General features: G+C 41.7%; 1 protein-coding gene across 2 annotated transcripts in view; it reads left to right on the plus strand.

Moving 5' to 3' along the window:
• Nucleotides 1-20,702, plus strand: part of DOCK2 (dedicator of cytokinesis 2) — a 2,833,934-nt gene that overhangs the window by 2,226,608 nt on the left and 586,624 nt on the right. For both annotated transcript variants that reach the window (XM_069654309.1, XM_069654310.1), the window contains exons 31-32: nt 11,828-11,928; nt 12,174-12,232. In XM_069654309.1, coding sequence (XP_069510410.1) covers nt 11,828-11,928; nt 12,174-12,232 — 160 coding nt within the window. The remainder of the gene's footprint in view (nt 1-11,827; nt 11,929-12,173; nt 12,233-20,702) is intronic.

Here is a 20,702-nt window from a genome sequence, read left to right on the forward strand (position 1 = left end):
ACTCCTGCCAGCAGTCTTCCACAAACCTGCAAAGAAAAGCTGGAGACCATCAGCCCTTGTATACTCACCTGCTCTGACTTACCTGTGCCTCCAGCAACGTCCTGGTTGTTCGACGAGGACTCCAGCTTTCATCAGTTGCCGGCACCTGCAGAAGCAAGAGAAGGAAAACAAGGTGAATCGCTGAGCGCATTCATCGCACTCTGTCACCGCCGCGCATTACTCACTGCTTCCGGCACCATCAAGCAGATTCATTCATGAAGCCGGCTCACAGGTACCTGGAAAAGAGAAAGAAAGAACAGGTTAGATTACGCAAACCGCACCTGAGCTCGCGCTGACCCCTCGACTCAAGGCAGGCCACCCTGACCCACTGTCTCAGCAGCTCACACGCGTAGCACCAAACCAACGCACACCAAAGTGGTCTTAGTGCCACAACAGAGACACGAGCCATAACAGTGAGAAGAGCAAGGACTGCGGCACGCAGCAAAGGACAACACAGATAACTGGACATGTACAACATACAATACAATGGATTACACAGACAATAACAAGCAGAGAAACACAAGCAACACAATAAAGTGTCAGTGAATTAACTGGATCCTACAGGACATTGCGCCCCTGCTGAGACTAAGCAGGAAGGAGAGCCCACCAACCAACTACACAAGGTGAGTGCACCCCAGAGTGGGGAACACATGTGGAAGGAACAGGGTGGGGGTCACAGGTGGCAGGCACAGACAGTCTCCCTCACCACCCTTTCCCCTATCGTAGGAGCTGACCCAAGGCCAGTCCAGGGAACAAAGGGTGCACCGCACCTCAAACCAGGGAAGCAGACACTCCACGCACCAACGCCGACGTCCCGGCGGAGACAATGTGAGCGTAACATAAGTTTGCTTTGTCCATTTTATATACTTTCTCTGAAAGAATAGTCATGAGTTTAATCAAATCTTCTCTGTATCTTTCTTTTGTCTCACTGCACACCAAAATGTCATACACATCTTGAATAATTGCACTTTTGAGTTGAACATCGCCTAAGTCCAACTAGAGGACTCTCTTCATGATTGAAGGGAACACACAGTACCCCTGGGGTAATCGAGTATATTTCAGGTGGATTGTTTTATACAAAAATGAAGTCAAATCCAATGAGTCTTCGTGAAGGGTAATTGAAAAGAAGGCAATATTCTGAATCTATGACTGTAAAATAATTGCCCTTAGATGGAATGTTACACAATATTGTCACGGGATTTGGAACTAAAGGAAACTCAGCTCTGACTATATTGTTTAGAGGGTGAAAGTCCTGAATAAATCTCCACGATCTCCCCGTTGATTTTCTCACTCGGTACACTACCGTGTTACATGGAGAATCGAATGATACAAATATTCCTTGCTTCATCAAAGCAGAAATGGTCTCAAATATACCTTCATCCACCTCTCTGGACATAGGGTATTGCTTTGCATGTGGCAAAAGTGCTCCTGGTTTAAGCTTGATTTTAACTGCTCCTACTCCCTTTAATAGACCCACGTCATACCGACTTTGGCACCCATGCATCCAAGCCCTACAATAAAACTGTGCCTTACTGGCATTGAAAACATCATGATGGCCAGAACTTTCCAGAAAATGCACAGGGAAATGCATGAAGAATAGGCTGCCACCCATTTTTGCCTATGTTGTGAGCACAGGAGGGCACTGCCTAAAACCACCGTTGGGCTACACACACAGTAGCCTGAAACCATTGGGAATGGCAATGCTGATTGCCAAAAAAAGCAACTCAGAACTGTGGGGAATTCATTTTCTTAATCCCAAAAATGGTTGCCTTACCAGTACTCACCACTATCAGAAAGCCGGCGTTTTAAAACCACCAGACTTTTGTGTAAAACTGCACAAATGAAACAAAACCAGACCAAGGAAAGACTTGCTAAGAGGTGGATACAATGTAAAACTATATTCTGAAATGAAAGTAATTATTTAATGTATATGTAAAAATTGTAAGTGATTTAAACTGGGAACAAAAAGTGACATTTAGCTGAAACCTTGCTTAGTGAAACTGGATTCTGCCTGACAACTACCCCCGACAGGAGAAACCTGTTCAGCCACTCTTCCCAGGCCTAGCTGCATCCTGCTGCCCCTGGACAAAAGGAGTTGTCACCTCTCTGATTAGATTAGGGGTGGAGCAGCTGGGGACTACAGGGAGTTGAACAAAGGCCTGTCCTGGACTCAGGCAAATGTTATATTGGGGGCGTCGTAAAAGTGGCTTCCTCTTAGTGGAAACTGGGAGGGGCAGTGCCTCTGCTAGCAGCTGAGCTTGGGGGAAGTGGATAAACCAGTTATTCCACCCTGTGATGTGGGATGCCACACCCCTTTTTGACCAGAGCATAATTTTAAAAAGATAGATAACTCATAGTGCGGACTTGTCAGAATTATATAAGTAATATCATTATTTTTGTGATTTTTCTGTGAACATTTTGAGAGGCGTTAGGACCCTGTGGTGTATTCTGGGGGGTTGCTAGCGGAAAATAGGGTCTCACTCCAAATGTCTGCATGTTAAAAATCTGACACTTCATCAATTAATGTCCATACTCCTTGCGCACATGTGTGTAATTTTGGGTAAATGTCCGATATTGCAAAACCAGTTAAAAAGCACAAAATGTTGTCATTTTTTAATGCAAGCCCCCAGGAAGATCAGAGGCGGACAAGCATGGACCATAAGGAATATATAATGTGTACATGTAATTTCAACAAATTGTATATCTGGGAAGGATGTATTTGAATCAAATATAGATTTGTGTGCAATCTGACAAGGGGAGGTTCCTCTGACCATAAAACCTACAGCATCACTCTGACTCACATTTCCTTCCCCCAATCAAGGGAGAGAGGAGGAATTGGCCAATGATAAGTGAGAGGGGCAGGTTTAGTTATGACCAACGCACACACCCACTTTCCAAAACACATAAAAAGAGACTGCTGGGACAAGTAGAGACATTAAAATTCAATTCCATTTGCTGCGGAGCATGCTGACCGACGACTTCACATCCAGAGATCCAGACTTCAAATCCATCAATCTCCAAAGACCAGAACTTTACTTCAGAACTTAAAGCAAGGGCCTAAACCCACAAACTGAGAACTCTTCTCAGCAGGCCTCAGCAACCTTAAAATCATTTGCAAACTATTCCACAGCCGGGCGAGCGGTTTGAATTATTTTGCCAAGAACAATTGCCAGAGACCAGACCAGAGATCCAAAGTGACCCAGACCGCTGTGAGCGGAACCAGAGAGCTGACCCAGATCACTGTGAAGTGCCGAGACCAGAACCGGAGTCCAGTCCAAAACCTGACCAGATCCGTGGCAAGGCCTATTTCAAATTTATATTGTGAGTACCTAGCAGAACTGTGCAGAACCAATCTCTTAGTTAAAATAATCTAATCCAAACTATTTTAACCTAAGTAGAACAGCCTCCTAGAAATCGTGTCATCTGTCATTTTTAAAGCTGCACAACTGTCACCTGTCAATTCTGCAGCTGCAAGCTGACACCTGTCATTTTGAGTTTTACTTTAAATCCGAAAATCTACCTTTATTTAATTGTCCGTATCTCTGGAACCGTTTGGGCTAGGAACGAAATTTAACTTTCCTCTGAAAGCTTAGAATCAAGCCTAGAACCGACTTGCTACTCCTTATACTTTTGCCTCAATCACGATTCACACACTCGCGAATTTTGCCGCGATTTGTGATTTGGCCTGATTTCTTTACCTGTAAAAAGATAGCAGCTTTTTGCTTTCCTTTGCTAAAAATTTGTTTGCCTCTTAATAACCATCCCTGAATCATTGCTAAAGTGAGCCCGAGCTCATCCCAAGTATCTCTCACTCACCCTGAACCTCCTAAAGGGAATTAAAAGCATTTTCAGCATATTTCTCACTTCATTGCCACCACATTCAAAGCACTTGGGCCTGTGTTTTAAAACTCATACCTGTTTTCTCTAAGCTTGCTGGGGTGGTAATTGAATTTTGTATTGTATTTGATTGTGTTCCTGAGAACTGTGTGCTCCTCTTTCAATCTCCTTCCATTTCTTACATTGCATAGGGGAGGGGGGTGAATTGCCAGAGAAAAAGTGATTATCTTATCTTTTGCTAAAATCATATCAAGTATTTCTGTACTGCATTTTATTCCCCATTGCTTTTCCCTTGAAATCATAAAAGTATTTTTGCTACTTTATCCATCCTACACCCACTCCTCATTGATTATAAAGAAGTGTGCTAGTGTCAGATTACCCATTGTTGATTAATTATATATCTATAAGGGCGATATCGATTATTAATTTATTATAAAAGCGTGGTATCTATATTTTGTTTTATTTCTCAAATAAACCTTTTAAATTTGCAAAACAAACCTACTTCTTGGCTCAGTGGGGTCATGGGGATTCTAAGAGGGGGGTGTTATATAGGGGTAGTCATCCAGAACTCATGAACTGGGCATAAAGATATATCAATAAGGGTTTCCATTCAGTATCCCAGACTAGGCATTGACTTAGCTGTAGTGTTGAATTGAATCCTCTTACAAGGTGTCACCCTTAAACAACTCCTTGTCTGTCAAATCTGTCAGCCTGTATCCTTCACTGAGGGCTATCACTGTTCTCCATCCTCTACCCTCATCATCTATCCCATGAAGAAACACCCTTTCCACTCTGACCACTGATGATTCTAACTCCAAGGGGATAATCTGCCCTTCTTCATCATCCATAGGGATTTCTGGTCTGAACAATAACTCATCAGGTATTCCTCATAGTTTACCTTTCAACCAAACCATGATAATAAAACAGTTCCACCATACAGAAATATTCCTGAGTCTAAAGGGGCCCCTCATAATGCTTTCTGGCCTGTAAATGCTAAAATAAACTCTCTCATATTCATATAATGTATCCCTGGAGTGGAACACGCTATTCATTTGTCAGTAAAAGATAGTGGGCCTCATTCCGAGTGGGGCGGTAAGGGTTCGCCGTCACCGGTAGGAGACCGGTGCCGTTAAACGCTTACCGCCCAATTCCGAAATACCTTAGCGGGATCCGCAAAGGCCGTGTGGGACCGTAATTTACGGGCCCGTAATTAGCGCCTTCCCCATTCCCATTGAGCCCTATGTGTGCTCAATGGGAATGGGGAATGGTTGGTTGAATGGGGTCTTACCGGGTCCGCACACGTCGGAATGTCCCGGTAAGTCCCCATTCACCCAGACCGGACAGGGACCCGGGTTTGGAGGCAGCTATGGCGCAAATAGCGCCACGGCTACCTCCAAACTCGGAATGAGGTCCATTGTCATGTTAAGTTTCCTCATTAAGTCATGCCCTAATATGTTAACTTACGTTTGCCTAGAATATAATAATGGCATAGACATGTCATATTCTTCTATAGAGATTGGTAATGTGTCTTTAAAAGGAACTAAATTCATTGTCCCAGGGAATCCCTGCCCATTCATTGCAATACCTGACATTGGGTTTTTCCCTCATGTGCACAGGAACAAGTAGCTCTAGTGTCCACAACAAATGAAAATGTCTTGCCTCCTATCATCACCTTGACCCTTGGTTCCTCTTGGGGGTCTAGTGTCACTAATTGAACTGAAAACATCAGGTTGTTATTTGGGCTGCCTATTGTATTTATAAATTCATCCCTGTACCTGACCTGTGAAAGGATTTCCTCCTACCAAAGTCACACTCCCTAATTTGGGTGCAGGTGTTTGCTTGGCTCCTGTGGTCATATTCCTATGTGAAACCCTGGACTTTTGTGTCTGTGCTTGCTGAGTTAAACCTGTTATGCTTGCATGGGTACTTGCTGTGGTTGCCCTTGTGGCGATTGCATTTGTAATGACGCTTGCTGCATGTGCTTTGGTTGTGGCGCATATGTCTCAATCTGCGTGTGAATTTGGGCATAATATTGCTGTGGTTCTGTATTATATAGTGGAGCATAGACGATCCCCCCACTTGCAGCTTGTCAGTTTTGCTGCATGCTTCCTCTGCTTCTACATGTTTTAGCTACGTGTCCTATTCTTCCGCATATGCCAGCATTGTTGCAGCTGTCCACCATTAAATCCTCCTCTTCGTTGAGGGTTTTGAAATCCACCTCGCCCTACTCCCTTAGGCCCATTTCCTCTTCCCCTTGGCCAAATATTGTACCACTTTGACCTGTTTAATACCCTACTTTGTTTTTCTGCCCTGACTGCATCTCCTGTGGCACCCTTCCTTCATTACTTGTCAATACCGCTCCGTCTATGGCTATTATTACCAATTTCTACTGTATTAACTTTGCTTCCTCCTGATTTCTATTCTTGGCTTTCTCCTTATTCTTCTCCTGCATTAATCAGCAGTGATATATCATCGTCACCTCTATTTCAGGCCATGGCTTCGCTTCCATTCCCACCTGTTTCTTCAGGGACCGTTGCACTGGCTCAGGTAGTCCCTGACACAAAATGTAGTAAAATAATGCTACCATTTTATCCCATGGTTCACACGTCTCAAGTTGCCATCTGTCTTGAATATCTTGAATATAAGCAACAAGGTCTTCATCCTCCCCCATTTTCATAGTCATAATCGCACCCATGTCTGATTTGTTGGGGTATTGTACTCTGAGGGCAACCCATACATCTGCTCTGCAATTATTAAATGGTGTTCCATCGTGTGTCATGTTGTGTGCAGTCACACCTCCATATCTGCTAATTTCCAAATGTCATCAGCTTTCTCCCCTATAATCGCTGCTAGCAAGCCTTTTATGTCACCTATAGCCAGCATCATTCCTGATGTCATCCACTCTAATTCATGAATCCATTTTCCTGCACCGGAAGTTAAACTATGTCATTTACATCTTAAATCATCTTTATCCATTTGTGGCCAAGGTATATATTGTGGTTGTCCTCCCCTTTTCTCTAAAAATGAGCATTGTCAAAACCCTGGTCCATAATCTTACCTGCCTACTCTTGTTGTCTTCCAGGTGGGGCTAGTCTTGCCTGCTTGTCTCCATACTGGTATTGCCCTTAATCTGCTTACATGCATCCCCTGCACTGCACAATCATACTTGTGGTTGCTCAGTGTATGGTGTGGACTCTGGTGTTCTTTCTTTGGGGTCCTCTAAATCTGACCATTTTACCCCTTTCTCTACACTCGATTCTTTTGGAAATGTGCATACGCTCTCCCCTCGCACTCTCTCGTTTTCTTCCATTTCTTCATCTGACATTATTATGCCCCAGCTTGTATGACTGTTATCTTTATCCACATCATCAAAATCAAGTCTTCTTAAGGACAACGTTTAATGCTCGCCTGTTATGATGTCATCTGACCTCCCTCAAACTTCATTCAAAAGAGATCCTTCTATGTTCTTTTGGGTTTTATTCCCTTCTTTAGCCATCATTTTCCTATATAAATCCCCAAGTCGTTTCTCAACACCTTCTGTATCTCACACATCAGCTAATGATGATATTCTTGGCACCCTTTGAAACTCCCTATGGGGCTGTTGTGACCCTCCCTCTGCCTCAAGTTTTTCTTGTGCTTCAATCTGCACTATACGTCTACGACATAAATAATCTATCTCGTCCATTTTTGACCCCTTCATCCGTTCATTTCTTCTTCCCTTTTCCTCATCCTTCTTAATTCATCCTCCTCTCATCTTTTTTGCAACCTACGTTCTTGCATTCTTTGCACTTTTACCTCTTCTCGCCTCTTCTCTTCTAATCTCTCCTTTTCTTTCCATGCCTCGTGTCTTCTTCATTTTCCCTTCACTTGCATTCTTTCTTCCTCTTCTTTGTATGTGCTCTCTTCTTCCTTTTCTTTCTTTCCCCCTCTACCCTTATCTTTTCTTTCTCAAACTTCATCAATGCCCTTATCACCCACTTCAGTAATATCTGTACTCCCATCCATTAATTATGTGCTATTGTTATTCCCTTAGCTGTGTCCTTTATTTCTTTCTGATTCTTTGCTTCCACCTCTATCTCCATATGTTTATCTTGTCTATCCTTTCTCTCATCACGCTGTTTACTTTCATTGCATGCCGAGATATATTTGCGTTCTCTGCTTTTGCTCTGTTCCACATTGTCCTCACAGTTATAAGCAGGGGGTTCATATGTCGTATTAACGTACCCCGCCATAGCTTTCAATACCTTTAAAGGATCAAATCCATTCTCCTCTGTGTCTGCACTCTTGTTTTCAGGAGAGAAAAGGGGAGCTGAAGACATTTTAATCTCCCTTTCTGCTGGTAAAGCATCCACTCCTTCTCCACTAGATCTTCTTTCTCACTATGGTAGATCTTCCATAGCTCTAAAATGGCCAACCTTATTTCCCTTATATGTAGCACACAAATACATTGTCATATGTTGCAATACTGTTTTTGACAACATACCCTCCTGAGGCCATGGCATAAGTGTCTTATTAGTTGTGCCTTAGACCTATTCCGAATCATATTTCCTTATCTTAGCTATGTATCTTGGCAATGCCCTGCAGTGTAGAAGTTGAGTGTCACTCATGATGACAAGCTGATCTCGACTGTTCGTACTTACCCAATTTTTTATCCTTTCTCTTTACATTATGAAACATACAACACTGATCAATTTGAGCAGGCACAACCAATTGCTGTTTAATTTATCAGAAAATCTAAATATTGTATCTGTTTTTTAAGACAAATTCTATACAACAATGTTCTTTTTGTTCCTTCGTTTATACTATCAATTTTTAATATCTCATTTTGTCATTGATATCTTAAGAATCTCTTCTTTATTTATTTACTAGTTGCCTTTGATTTCTATCCTTCTGATTGATGTCAATCTCTTGATCAAAAATCTAAAAAAATAATTTTAATGGTTTATTATTGTTTTATATCTACTAGTTTAAACACAGCAGAAGCTTTACACTGACATATTTATAACCGCACACATGTGCACTTCAATATTTTTTCCCCTGTGTACGCCTTCCTTTACTATCTTTAGTAAATGTGTCTCATCTAACTTTTGCCCCATTTTGCAGCTTAATATGCACTCTTCTTGTTGGCTTTGCCTCATGTATCCTTAACACTCTTTTTTGTAGTCTTTTTAGTGCATACCGTTTGTCCCCTTGGAGCCGTGAATCGAGGTATCTACTTCTCTTCTTCATAATTCCCAGAAATTCTGTTACCTGTTATAAATATATACATATATATATATATATATATATATATATATATATATATATATATATATATATACATATATATATATATATATATATTATTTACAACACAGTCTTTCCCCTATTTTTGCCACTTTCAATGTTTTACTTACATCCGTTGCTCAGCTTGAGTCCCTCAGCATCATCTCTACCTCATCCGACAAGTTCGCCTTCTGTCCACAGGGTACCTGCGGGGACCAGTCATGAATTTCATCAGGAGGAACCTACCAATGATATCTTTATTCACGTGATTTGTTGCGTGCCGTTCTCCACAGGAAGCTCCGTGGTCTTCTGGCTAATGGCGGGAGCAGCAAAAAATAAGAGATCTGGATCTGGGCCCAGGTCGATTAGACCTAAACCATCTGCACCACTACCAACATGTGCTGTAGTACCTTGAAGCGTCTCTTGTGATAGATGTAATTACCAATAAAGATCTCAGACCATACAACCAGACAGGCTCAAGGAATATGGCAAAGTACTACTTTATTCCCAGTTAATAAAGCAGGGTCATCTGACAGACATCAGACTGATGTTTGCACACTCACATACAAACTTGATTACACAGGGATCTTATACCACAATATGCATCATCTATGATGTCATCCTATATGGCAAACCATAAAACCTATTAGCGGGAAGATATGAATATGGGGGAACATATCTACTTATACAAAGTATCCGAGTTACTACTTCATTGCATGTCTCTTATCTGTAAAACAACCCTCGAACTACCTCAATATATGTATAATACCGAGTATAGCAAACAAAATGGCAGCTTATTGGTCTATGCAACATTGTATCGCAGGATGACCCATAGACCCACTGATTGATTGACATTCTCACACAACCTTGGACTTTTGACTCAGCTCGCAGCACGTAAAGCAATTGAAACCCAGGTACTTCGATTAATTCAGATTACTCATTTCTCAGATTGTTTTCCCAATTAGTCCATCATTTCTCATCAGTTTGCCCATCTGTAGTTGACCTTGTATCCTGTTCTGTGTTCTAGGACATACAAAGGAGTGACAGCACATCACTATCTTTATTCAAGCCTTAATGAATAGCCCTTGTTTTCGACTTCTGGGTCACGTGTGAAGTGACCATGAATTTGTCAATTTCAGCCTCTTATTTATTGCTATTTGATTTAATTATACTTTATGTCATTGTTCTTCTTGGACTCTAGAGACTTGCACAATCTACCTTGTATAGACTTTATACATTTTTAACTGTCCAATACTTGGCTCTTGCAGATGTTTTTTCTTCCTTAATCTTAGAGAAATATGTCTCATGTCCATGACTCATCCGTCTACCTCCCTTTGTGCTTTGCAGCTATTCCTTAAAAATAGCCTTGTTGATCCCAGGCCAAAATGGACTCTCTTTGTTTAGCACATGAAGCTGTTCTTGCAGTTTCTCCTGACTCTCCAACCCTGATCTGCTTCTGAGGTATTTGAATTGTATATTTACACAAGCCAGCGTCCATTTTCCAACAGTGGCTATCCTTGCTACGTTATATATATATATATATTCCTCTATAGTAAGCTTCAATGTATCTTTTCTACCTTGCGTTACTGCGTATTTACACTTATTCATCAGCAATTTACTTTATCTTCTTTTGCATTCGTGATTACTTTATCGTGCTGTACATGTTTCTCTTATTGCTTCAGTTACATTGTCACTTTTCAGGATTTTCATATTGTTTGAGCATGGCTTTGTATATCTTCTTTATGACATCACTTTGCCCATGTCAGATTTCACTCAGAGCTCAAGTTGTTGCGTGCTGACATCCTTCCATACTGCATCCTTCCACACTTTCAGTGCAAGGGTACATTCGATATGGCTGTCTGAGTGTCTCTCATAAACTCGATGCGGAATAGGCATTACACATGGAATCCCACATATAGCCCCCCTCCTCCTGTTCTGGTATGATGGCAGTGAGGGAGCGGGAGCTAGGGAAAATGTGTCTACCTGCTCCTTTACACTGCAGTTTAAAACGGTGTCCTAATATATGTAGTCTGTCAGCTGCCAAGACATGTTATCATGTTCCTCTAGATGCTACTAAATTTGTGCAATGATGATGTACCCATATATATATCTGTTTCAATGCGGCCAAAATCCTCAGATCTTCAACATCAGACTCACCCTTAAATTCCAGGTAAAAAATATCATATTCTCGGATACCCGTACTGCTCTACATAAATAATTCACAACTCCCTGGTCATGGTTGGCAACATATTCTCATAGTTTAAAAGCATAAAAGGCCATCATGCATATCTCAGCCACAAGCCTCTGTCAGAACAATGAAAAAGCATGACAAGCTCACCAAGTATGAGTTCCTTCAAATGCTCGAAACCTGCAAAAATAACAATCCTGGGTCCAAACTACACTCACAATCGAGTAGAACAGAATCTAGTTAGTCTGATTACCTTTCATGCAAAAATAGGATTCATTGTTGTTATATTCAAGCATAAAAAAGAGCTTAGAATTGGGTGGGAAACTTCTTAGCATTCTACTGGCCTGCTACAAATAGGGCAAAGAATGAAAAGCATAAAATCATGGAAGCAGGTGGGGTTCTGTAGGAAGTTATTGCTTTTGTATTTCACCAAGTATGATGGTTGCGCTTGATAGAATGGTTGCTAATCATTGCATCCTTTCAATGTTCAACTTTCAGCTTTGGAACAATTACTTTCATCTGGCAGTGGCCTTCATTACGCAGGATTCTCTTCAGCTTGAAAACTTCTCCCATGCAAAACGGAGCAAAATCTTGGAGAAGTAAGTATTGATTTGTGAATATGTCTTAAAATGAGTGCAGTCTTTGCTGCCCTTGTCCCAACCCACTTTCCATGTTCAATGTGGCGAGCACTTCTTGTCTTTAAGGTGAAATCTAATATTACAATCATCATATTCCCAGGATGTCATCGGTTAAAAAAATGATCTGCCGATATATTTTATTAATGTATTGTATGGCTCTTATAAACATGACGGTACTGCATCTTAATCTGTGCACTAATTTCTAGATATGGAGACATGAGGCGTCTCATTGGCTTCGCTATCCGTGATATGTGGTACAAATTAGGTGAGTGACATCGTCCCTTGTTAAAGAAAATAATAATGTATCTCTGAAATGCATATGCGCCACCAGAAACTTGTGTCAACCTGGAAAATGTGCGTTTAAATAAAAACACTTTTGAATGAGAATTTAAAATATAAGTTCACGATTGCATTGATTGTTATATTTGTTTACTTTTTCTCCAGCACCTCTCATGTTTGTAAACAGTTCGTCTGCGTTTTTCCTTTCCTATACGTACCTCCTCATCTGGAAATTGTGGTTAAAATATTTCTTGAAGGTGGATGGAGAGCCTATTGTGTTGTCTTCGTTTTCTTGCTTGTGTATTTTGTGCTCCGGAGGCTTCACCCTGAGATTTGTATGTTTAGTCTGGATTTTCATCTCTTGCAGGGCTGAGGTCTTTCAAGAGTTGGCTCAGCCAGAAGGTTTTCTTTCAATGCTGGAAATGGAGAGGGCCCCTCTTTGACTACTTGTTCCTTGTGGACTTCATAGCACCTTTTTTTCTTGATCGCTTATGAGTAAGGGCCTTTTTCTGTTCACGCGCTTGCTCAGCCTGATCCCTTCTAGGACAGTCCTTTAAACAATGTCCATACTGCCAGCTGTGATTTCACTGCACCCTTCCTGGCAGACACTAGACATGGTGTGAATCTCCTAGCTGAAGTTACTTCGAGCCGCGTAGGTTGCACTCCACTATATAGTATAGCATGCTCAGGTATTTTCGATTGGCTACACTTCAAAGGGTGAACAAGTCTGCCTCGAGTTTTCTGGCTCTCCTAGATGGGTGTCAGGAAAATCCACTTCCCATCCTTTGTGCCTCTCTTGCCCAGTAAATTGAGTCAGGGTCCCTGAAAGTGATTGTATCTTGTAGGTGGGCAAACCAGTACTAGAAGTAAACGCCTGCTGTCCTAACCTTTTTCTAGACTAGACACATACTGCAATTGTAGAATGCCAAAAGTGCTTCACCCCCCTCTGCGAGAAGCATAATTTCTAAAAGCTACAGAAGCTCTGATTCCAAAAAAATAAGCAGGTATGCCATGTCTCTATCCTCTAATCCAGTACATTTGCTTTATGTGATCAAAATAAGTGTCAAAGAGGGGGAGGCTGAGCAAAGATACTGGGCCTCATTACGAGGTAGGAGGTAGCCATGGTGCTATTAGCACCATGGCTACCCCCTTACCGCATACCTGGTCCGGGTTCTCGGAATGGGTACTTACCGGGTCATTCCAACCTTGGAGGACCCGGTAAATCCCCATTCTGAGAACCAATCCCCATTCCCATTTGAGCCCCCATAGGGCTCAATGGGAATGGGGAAGTAGCTAATAACGGTACCACAATTAGCGGTACCGTTATTAGCTCTGAAGTCCCTTAGTGGGTCCCGTCCTTAACACCTGGTCAGACCCACTAAGGGACCTCAGAATATGGAGGTAAGGGATTACTGGCACCGGCACCCTTACCGGTGCCGGGAATCCCTTACCTCCTACCTCTTAATGAGGCCCACTGTGCCATGTCTCCCCTACCCCCCATCATCCATGGACTCCCAGTATTGCATATAGTTGGTTGATACAGTAAAATACTTGTTCCGTTTTCCAATTCATTGCACCCTTTAACAAGTGATCTATAGCTATGGCATGTGATTTCAGATTTACATAGATGACATATTGTTTTCATTCTGGAGGAAAATCCGGCCACATTGTGAAATGGTATGCATAGCACAGTATCTGTGGCCATACAACAGACTTAATTACGAGTTAGGCGGTATTAGGGTGGATAATACTTCAAACTCATTTACTATTACTGTCACCCATTTTGAAGATCACACACAGATTGCAGTAGCAAGAGCTCAACCCGCTGAGCTTTCTTACTGGTATTACCCCAAATGACTGTGCCTGCAATTGCAGCTATTAGAAATCCTGCCATTCTACATTCCCCTTTTAATTTTTTCAAATGTTTTGAAATGAATGTCTTTTCTAATTGTTCCAATATGTCATTGACTGCTTTTGATCTCCTTCCCTATTTATTTGAACCCACTGTTTGATTTGAATGAACTTGATTACTGCAACATGAAAACATCTGTCTAATACCAGGTTTGGATCAATGTTGGTATATATGTTTTGATGTAACAACCACCTGTTGCTCAAAATAAACCTGGGTGCATTCTCAGTTGCAATGTCTGATGTTGGCCCCCGGTTCAATCACAACCCTATTTACCGCTGGTGCAAATTGAATTCAGGTTGTTGTTAAGCCTATGATTAAGGCATTTGTGTAGCTCTTTTTTCCTTGAAACGTGGACCACCGGTTTGTCATCTGGTTCTCCCATCTGCGTCCATCAGCCATTTCTAGTTTCTGGCACTCTCTTCTTTTCTGGGCTCCATTGTGGACATCTGCTCACAGGAAACCTTTTTTGGAGAAAAGCAAGTTACTCATTTCTGGAACAGAAGAAACAGACAGACAGGTTAAATACCCGACAATAAAATTAAATCTAAGGTTTCCTTCTTTAACTCATATTGGTGATACCTTAACATTTCATTCATTCTTCCATGCGCACTAAGCATTCATGAGTATCTGTTACGATGAATCCTTTACATCTCAAATCTGTGTCTTTAAATTGTGAACCACATTTCTCTGTATTATTATGCATCTATGTTTCTGATGCAATCAATACCTTTTCAACCATTGTTGGTTCCACTTGGCTGTTTTATTATTTTGAGGTCATGTTTTGGGTGGAAGGGCATTATCTGATGAACATGGACAAACTGTTCCACAGCCAGATCGCCTTCATTGATTAACATTTCATGTACCACGGGCAAGTTTTATCCACAATTTTGAATGGGCCATGTCAGTACTACAAAAGTTTAGAGATTTTGGTTTTGTTCTCTCCAAAATTACATTATTATACTTGATCACCTACCTCATATTTTCTAGTTGCTCGCTTTCTTTCATAGTAAGATTTGGCACCTCAGCTGTTCTTTCTAGATTGCTCTCTGCAATTGCAAATGCATGTTGTGCCTCCACATAGTCATTGATTTTTTGATGCATATACCAAGACTTGCTCATTCATCCTGTATAACAAGTGTTGGGAAGTACCATTGTTCTGCTGTTTGTAATTCATGTGGTTGAGATGTGTAGCTTTTGATGGTGTTGCCCTTATGGCCATGAGCACTAATGGGAGTGGTACATCCCAATAGGCACTACTTCAGCTACAGACATTTTGAGGATATCAATAATTGTCCTTTTACACTGTTCTACTCCCCACGGGAGGATGGTTGATATGTAACATGTAGTTTCCCTTGTAACCCTGATATTTACCACATTTTGGTTATTACTCTACTTGTAAAATTACCACAAGGGTCTGGCTCTATTCTCTAGGTTAAACCAAACCTCAAACATATATAATTCACCATTAAGGTGGCTGCCGTTTGCAAACTACAGTCACTAGCAGGTATACACGCTAACCATTTTGCCATCAAACATGTCATTGTGAGCATATACCTGTTCCCTAGTGCTGATATCTGAACCAGACAAATACAATCTACCTGTAATTCTGACCACGGCATGGGCAATCCTCTCTTCAATAACGGTGCTCTATGTGTTGGGGAGTTGGGTTGACCAGGTAAATATGTGTGAGCATCAAAACGAAGTGTATATCAAGAGGATGTGATATCCAATCAAGTGAATATGCTGTTGTGGAAATGGTTGAAAACCCCATGTGAATGCAAGAAGCCCTGGATAGAAAAAATACTAGGAATCTGCAAGTGTACAAGAATATGAAGTCCTGGCAGGAGAGTATACCAGCAAGTAACAAGTGTACAAGAAATAGAAGTTCTGGCAGACAAGAATACCAGGCAATTGTAAGTGTGAAAATGGCATGAGAGTATACCAGGCAAGTTATAAATGTAAAAGGAACAAAAGCCTTGACAGGAAAGCATACCAGGCAATTGCAAGCATGTAAGAACAGGAAGCTCTGACAGGAGAGCATACCAGGCAAATTACAAGTGTGTTAAGAACTTTTAAGTACAGAAATATCAGAACTGTGTTAAACATATAAAGAAAAGCCTACTCCTGACAAAATGATTTACAAAGCTAGTTAGCTTTGCACATCATAGTGCTATTGTGAGCCAAATAAGACACTAGAAACTGTGGTCTTCATGGAAGAGAAAACCAGGGTAAGGGAACCCCATTGTGGAACAAGAGCTCTTCTAATATAAAAAACTTTTTTTGTTGAACCTTCAAGGAAGAAAAACCCAGGGGAAGGATCCCCATTGTGGAAGAAGGGCTCTTCGATATAAAGAACATTTTGTGTTGGAACCACTACTTCTTTCTCTACTAACACTTTTGCAAGAACTTCAAATGTTAGAGACATTTCCCTTTTAACCTTTATAATTTAGTTTTAGTGTGAGGGTCAGAATAGAATTTTTGGACACAAGGGGCCTCATTACAACTCAGGCGTTAAGGGTTAATGCCACCGTTAACCCTTAACGCCTGATTCTGATTTTAACGCCTGCTTTTAGCAGGCGTTAAAATCCATGGCGCTAACCTGCCATTGTGCTAATTACGCCGCCGTAATTTACGGCGGCGTAATTAGCGCCTTCCCCACTCCCATTATGCCCTATGGGGCAAAAATGGGAATGGGGAAGGGAAAATGGGAAATGGGAAATGGGGATTTACCGCCCCACTCACCTTGGAATGGGGCGGTAAATCCGCCATCCACCATGGTGTAAACAGAGTTTACACCATGGTGGTAAAGTTGGTGCACTTAGCACCAAGGTTGTAATGAGGCCCAAGGACAGTTTGATTTTGACATCCTGACACAGACCGTTCTTTAGTTTTGGTTTAGGTAGGGAAAATACTCTTAGAGCAGGGTCAGAGAGGCCTTTTCCCAAACTTTTTATTTTCAATAAAAGTCTTTCACCAAAAACATGACTAACTTGTGTCCAAGTTTCATTCCTGAACCCTCACAGCACCTCTTTGACCTGCTGTTGTTTTGTCATTGGCGAAAGTGACCCTTTGATTAAGCCATCAACACATACCTTGGATTCCTTTTATATGCACAATTTGACTTATTCACAGAACAGGAATTTCAACAAGGACCACAATGTAAAGTAGTGTTAAAACGGATCTTCAGAATTTTTGGCAATCAAGCTCACATATAGAACTTAAAAATTGATGAAATTGAAAAAATAAGTTTACAAAAAGAGTTGAGATTATGCTAACTGTTGACAATAATGTGTGTTAAACTAAGGATTTGTTTTATCACAAAAATAATTATTTTTACAATAGTCAGAGCAAGTCTTGTAATTATAATTTTTTCATCATGTTTATGCAAGTGTTCGCACCATCAACGACAACATACATAAACTGTAAATCAGTAGCAATTAAAGATCAGCAATTAATATCATCAGATTTAAACCCATGCCTGTGGAAAGGACAGAGAAGGACAATAGGGAGAAGAATGTAGCACGCTGAGCATGAAAACAGGGGTGATAGGGAAATTATAAACCACAAAGTGGATATCTATTGAGATGAAAAAGGTGCAAACGTGACCTAACCAGACTTTTAACGCCCAAAATGGACCTGGGGTAGTTATTGGTTGATAGGACCTTGTTTTTGGCAGGTTGACATCGGTGTACCCAGCTTCGAGCAGTGATGCAATCTTGGTTCACATATGTTGAATTGTGTGTCCCCAAGCGGCAAGCGTGCGTCAAGCAGGTTGGAATGAAGTAGCACTGTGCTGTTAGAATATGGCTTTCAGCAAAACTGGTCAGGCACTCACCAGGATCTGTTAGAGGTCAAGCTGGTCAAATTGGGTTGTAACCACGGGAAGGGCAGATGAGTGATGATCCACCAGTTCAAGTCGGCGGCCAGCGAGTGTCAAAACAGTGATTTTGTTGCTCTGGTGTGCGGTTCGTTAAAGCAGCAGTTCAAGGGCGAATTAGGTTGAGTCATGGCTAAAACAAGAGAAGAGACAAGGAACCTAGGAGCCTCAAGCGTATGGAAGGTACAGGCCTTATAGATGTTAATAAACTGTAAATGACAAGATTTAGAAATATAATATGAGTGGTGAAAGAAAAAAGTGTCAAAGATAACGCCCAGGCAGAAATAGAGGGAAACGAGATAAATAAAGGAGAAAGAGGGAGGGGAGTAGTAAAAGCAGAAAAGGCTTCATATCATAAATGAAGACCGACACAAATAAGACACAGTTCAAGGTTGTTTGTTGAATTTGAAAGGGTTGATTAAACGCGTATGTAAACTTAAATCTAAGGATATGAGCAAGCTACAACCATCAAATAATAATAATAATGCAGTCTTAGTCTGTCAAAATAAAAGGGCCTATGCTAATACCCCTATCGCCAATCCTTAATTCTAAATACAAAATGGTGTGGAACAGTAGTGTATAGTGTATACAAAAAAGGAAGTGTTTAAGAAAGAAATAAATATGTCAGGACAGTTGAGCAGATGGCCTCCCTTCCCCAGGCTTTTAGCACCGAACAAGGCAGCATGCTCAAGCCTTGTGCACCCTCTGGCTTCCTCGTAAAGAGGACACAGTTCAATGGTTCAGCTGGACTCACACCACTCTGGCAAAGACTTTAAGAAACAAAATGATTCTCAAAAGAAATATCTCTTGTCAAAACACAGGCTTCCTCCGCCTTGAAACAAAGTTCACTTTGCTTGTCAAACACAGACTTCCTTTGTCAGAATACAGGCTTCCTCTGCCTTGAAATAGAAGTTCACTTTACCATGTAAAGTCTCCTACTGCAAAGGGTCTGATGTAGCAGACAAAACACAAAAGTCCCTTTCCTTTGTCAGGATTCTCACATTCATAATTTCATGATTGGTCTCCCTCCTTTGGGCATTCACCACGGCTCCCCCTCATCCAGACTCAGACCCCTTTTCTACAATGTTCACAATTCACAACTTAGTCTCCCTCATTTGGGCTCAGAATATGGATCCCCCTCATCCGGGCTCAGATCCAGTTTCACACAATGTTCACAATTTTGTCTCCCTCATCTGGGCTAGGACCATGGATCCCCCTCATCCGTGCTCAGATCCCTTTTCACACAGTGTTCACTATTTGGTCTCCCTCATCCAGACTCGGACCATGGATCCCTTTCTTCCGGGCTCAGATCCCTTTTGACACCGGAATCAAAGACTTTCAACTGTGCATGGCATTTTGCTTGACCCGTCGCAGGACCAGTTCAATTTACAATTCTTTACAACTTTTTAATTTTCACTTTTGGTACTTCTCAGCTGGATACCCTACATAGACCTTTGATTGAGCACACATGCTGTGCCGGACCACTCTGTCTCACAGCTTTGCTCTTTTGGACTACACATCCCAGAATGCACATTCAAGGTTTTGCTCTCTCTTTGCCAGTTACAGGCACTTTTGGGATTTACACAAAGTTATTGACAAAGCAGGTTATCCCGCCTTAGCTTCCCTTGAGTCACAGGGTCTCCATGTTTTATCCTCAGTGAGGAGGTATTAGCAGTTCCTCAATGGGGATTCACTTGTGGTCACGGTCCTAGCATCCGCCTCTCAACTACCTGGGTTTTTGGAACTCACCCAGGCAGCAGACAATGATTTAAACATTACCAGAAAAGTGTAGATGGAGTTTTGGTTCCATGGGGCACGGCTCCCCTGACACACTTTAGCCATCTTTGTACTCACAGGCTTCAGTGTCTTGGCTGTCCATCCCACCTTCTGGCTTCCCAAGGTTCTCCCAGCTGCTGATGTCTCCTTCTGGCCTTCACAGTTTCTTCAGCATCCCCAGATCACTCAGAGTGTGCCTGTGTGGCTGACCTTTTATACTCTTTGAAAGAGTTGATTGGAGTCAGGTGTGAGTAGTTGTCCCTCCCTTCCTGACTCTGCCTAACCTCATTATCGGGACAGCATGGAGACTGCCCATAGGAATTCATTGCCCATTGAATCCTATGGGTAATCCTCATGACTACCATCTGCCTCTTCTTCGTCCCAGTAGTTGGATATCTCGAATGGAAGTAGGGATTGTGGGAGTTGTAGGTTTTCTTGGTGATCGTGGAAAACCATGTAGGTTTCTCTCAGGAAGAAGGGCGCAAATGTATTGTGATGGGTAAATGGATTTTCTATTGGGTTTTATTTTCCCTGGTCATTTTCTCCTTTTTCTTACAGAAAGGTACTGAGGTATGATGGGACTCTGCTGACAATATTCCATGACAACTGAGGGGATGTCGGTTAGGGGTGTATCGGAATGGGATGAATACCATTTATCACCCTCAGTTGTAATTCCCATAGTCCTTGAGGACCCCCTGCCCAGGTGATCCTCGCTCGTCCGCCCCTATGTTTGGGATCCAAGAGCGATGGCCCTCCCCATGCCACCTGAACCAAGGATCCCCAGGAATAGCCTTGGATAAACACCTCAGGTTTCTCACAGTGCGCAGAATTCAAGCTAGAAACCTGAGAATACACAGATTTAGAATTAAGGTGATATATGGGATAATGTAC

The sequence above is a fragment of the Ambystoma mexicanum genome, chromosome 3q (assembly GCF_040938575.1).
Source record: "Ambystoma mexicanum isolate Mex_15411 chromosome 3q, UKY_AmexF1_1, whole genome shotgun sequence".
Taxonomy (NCBI): Eukaryota; Metazoa; Chordata; class Amphibia; order Caudata; family Ambystomatidae; genus Ambystoma; species Ambystoma mexicanum.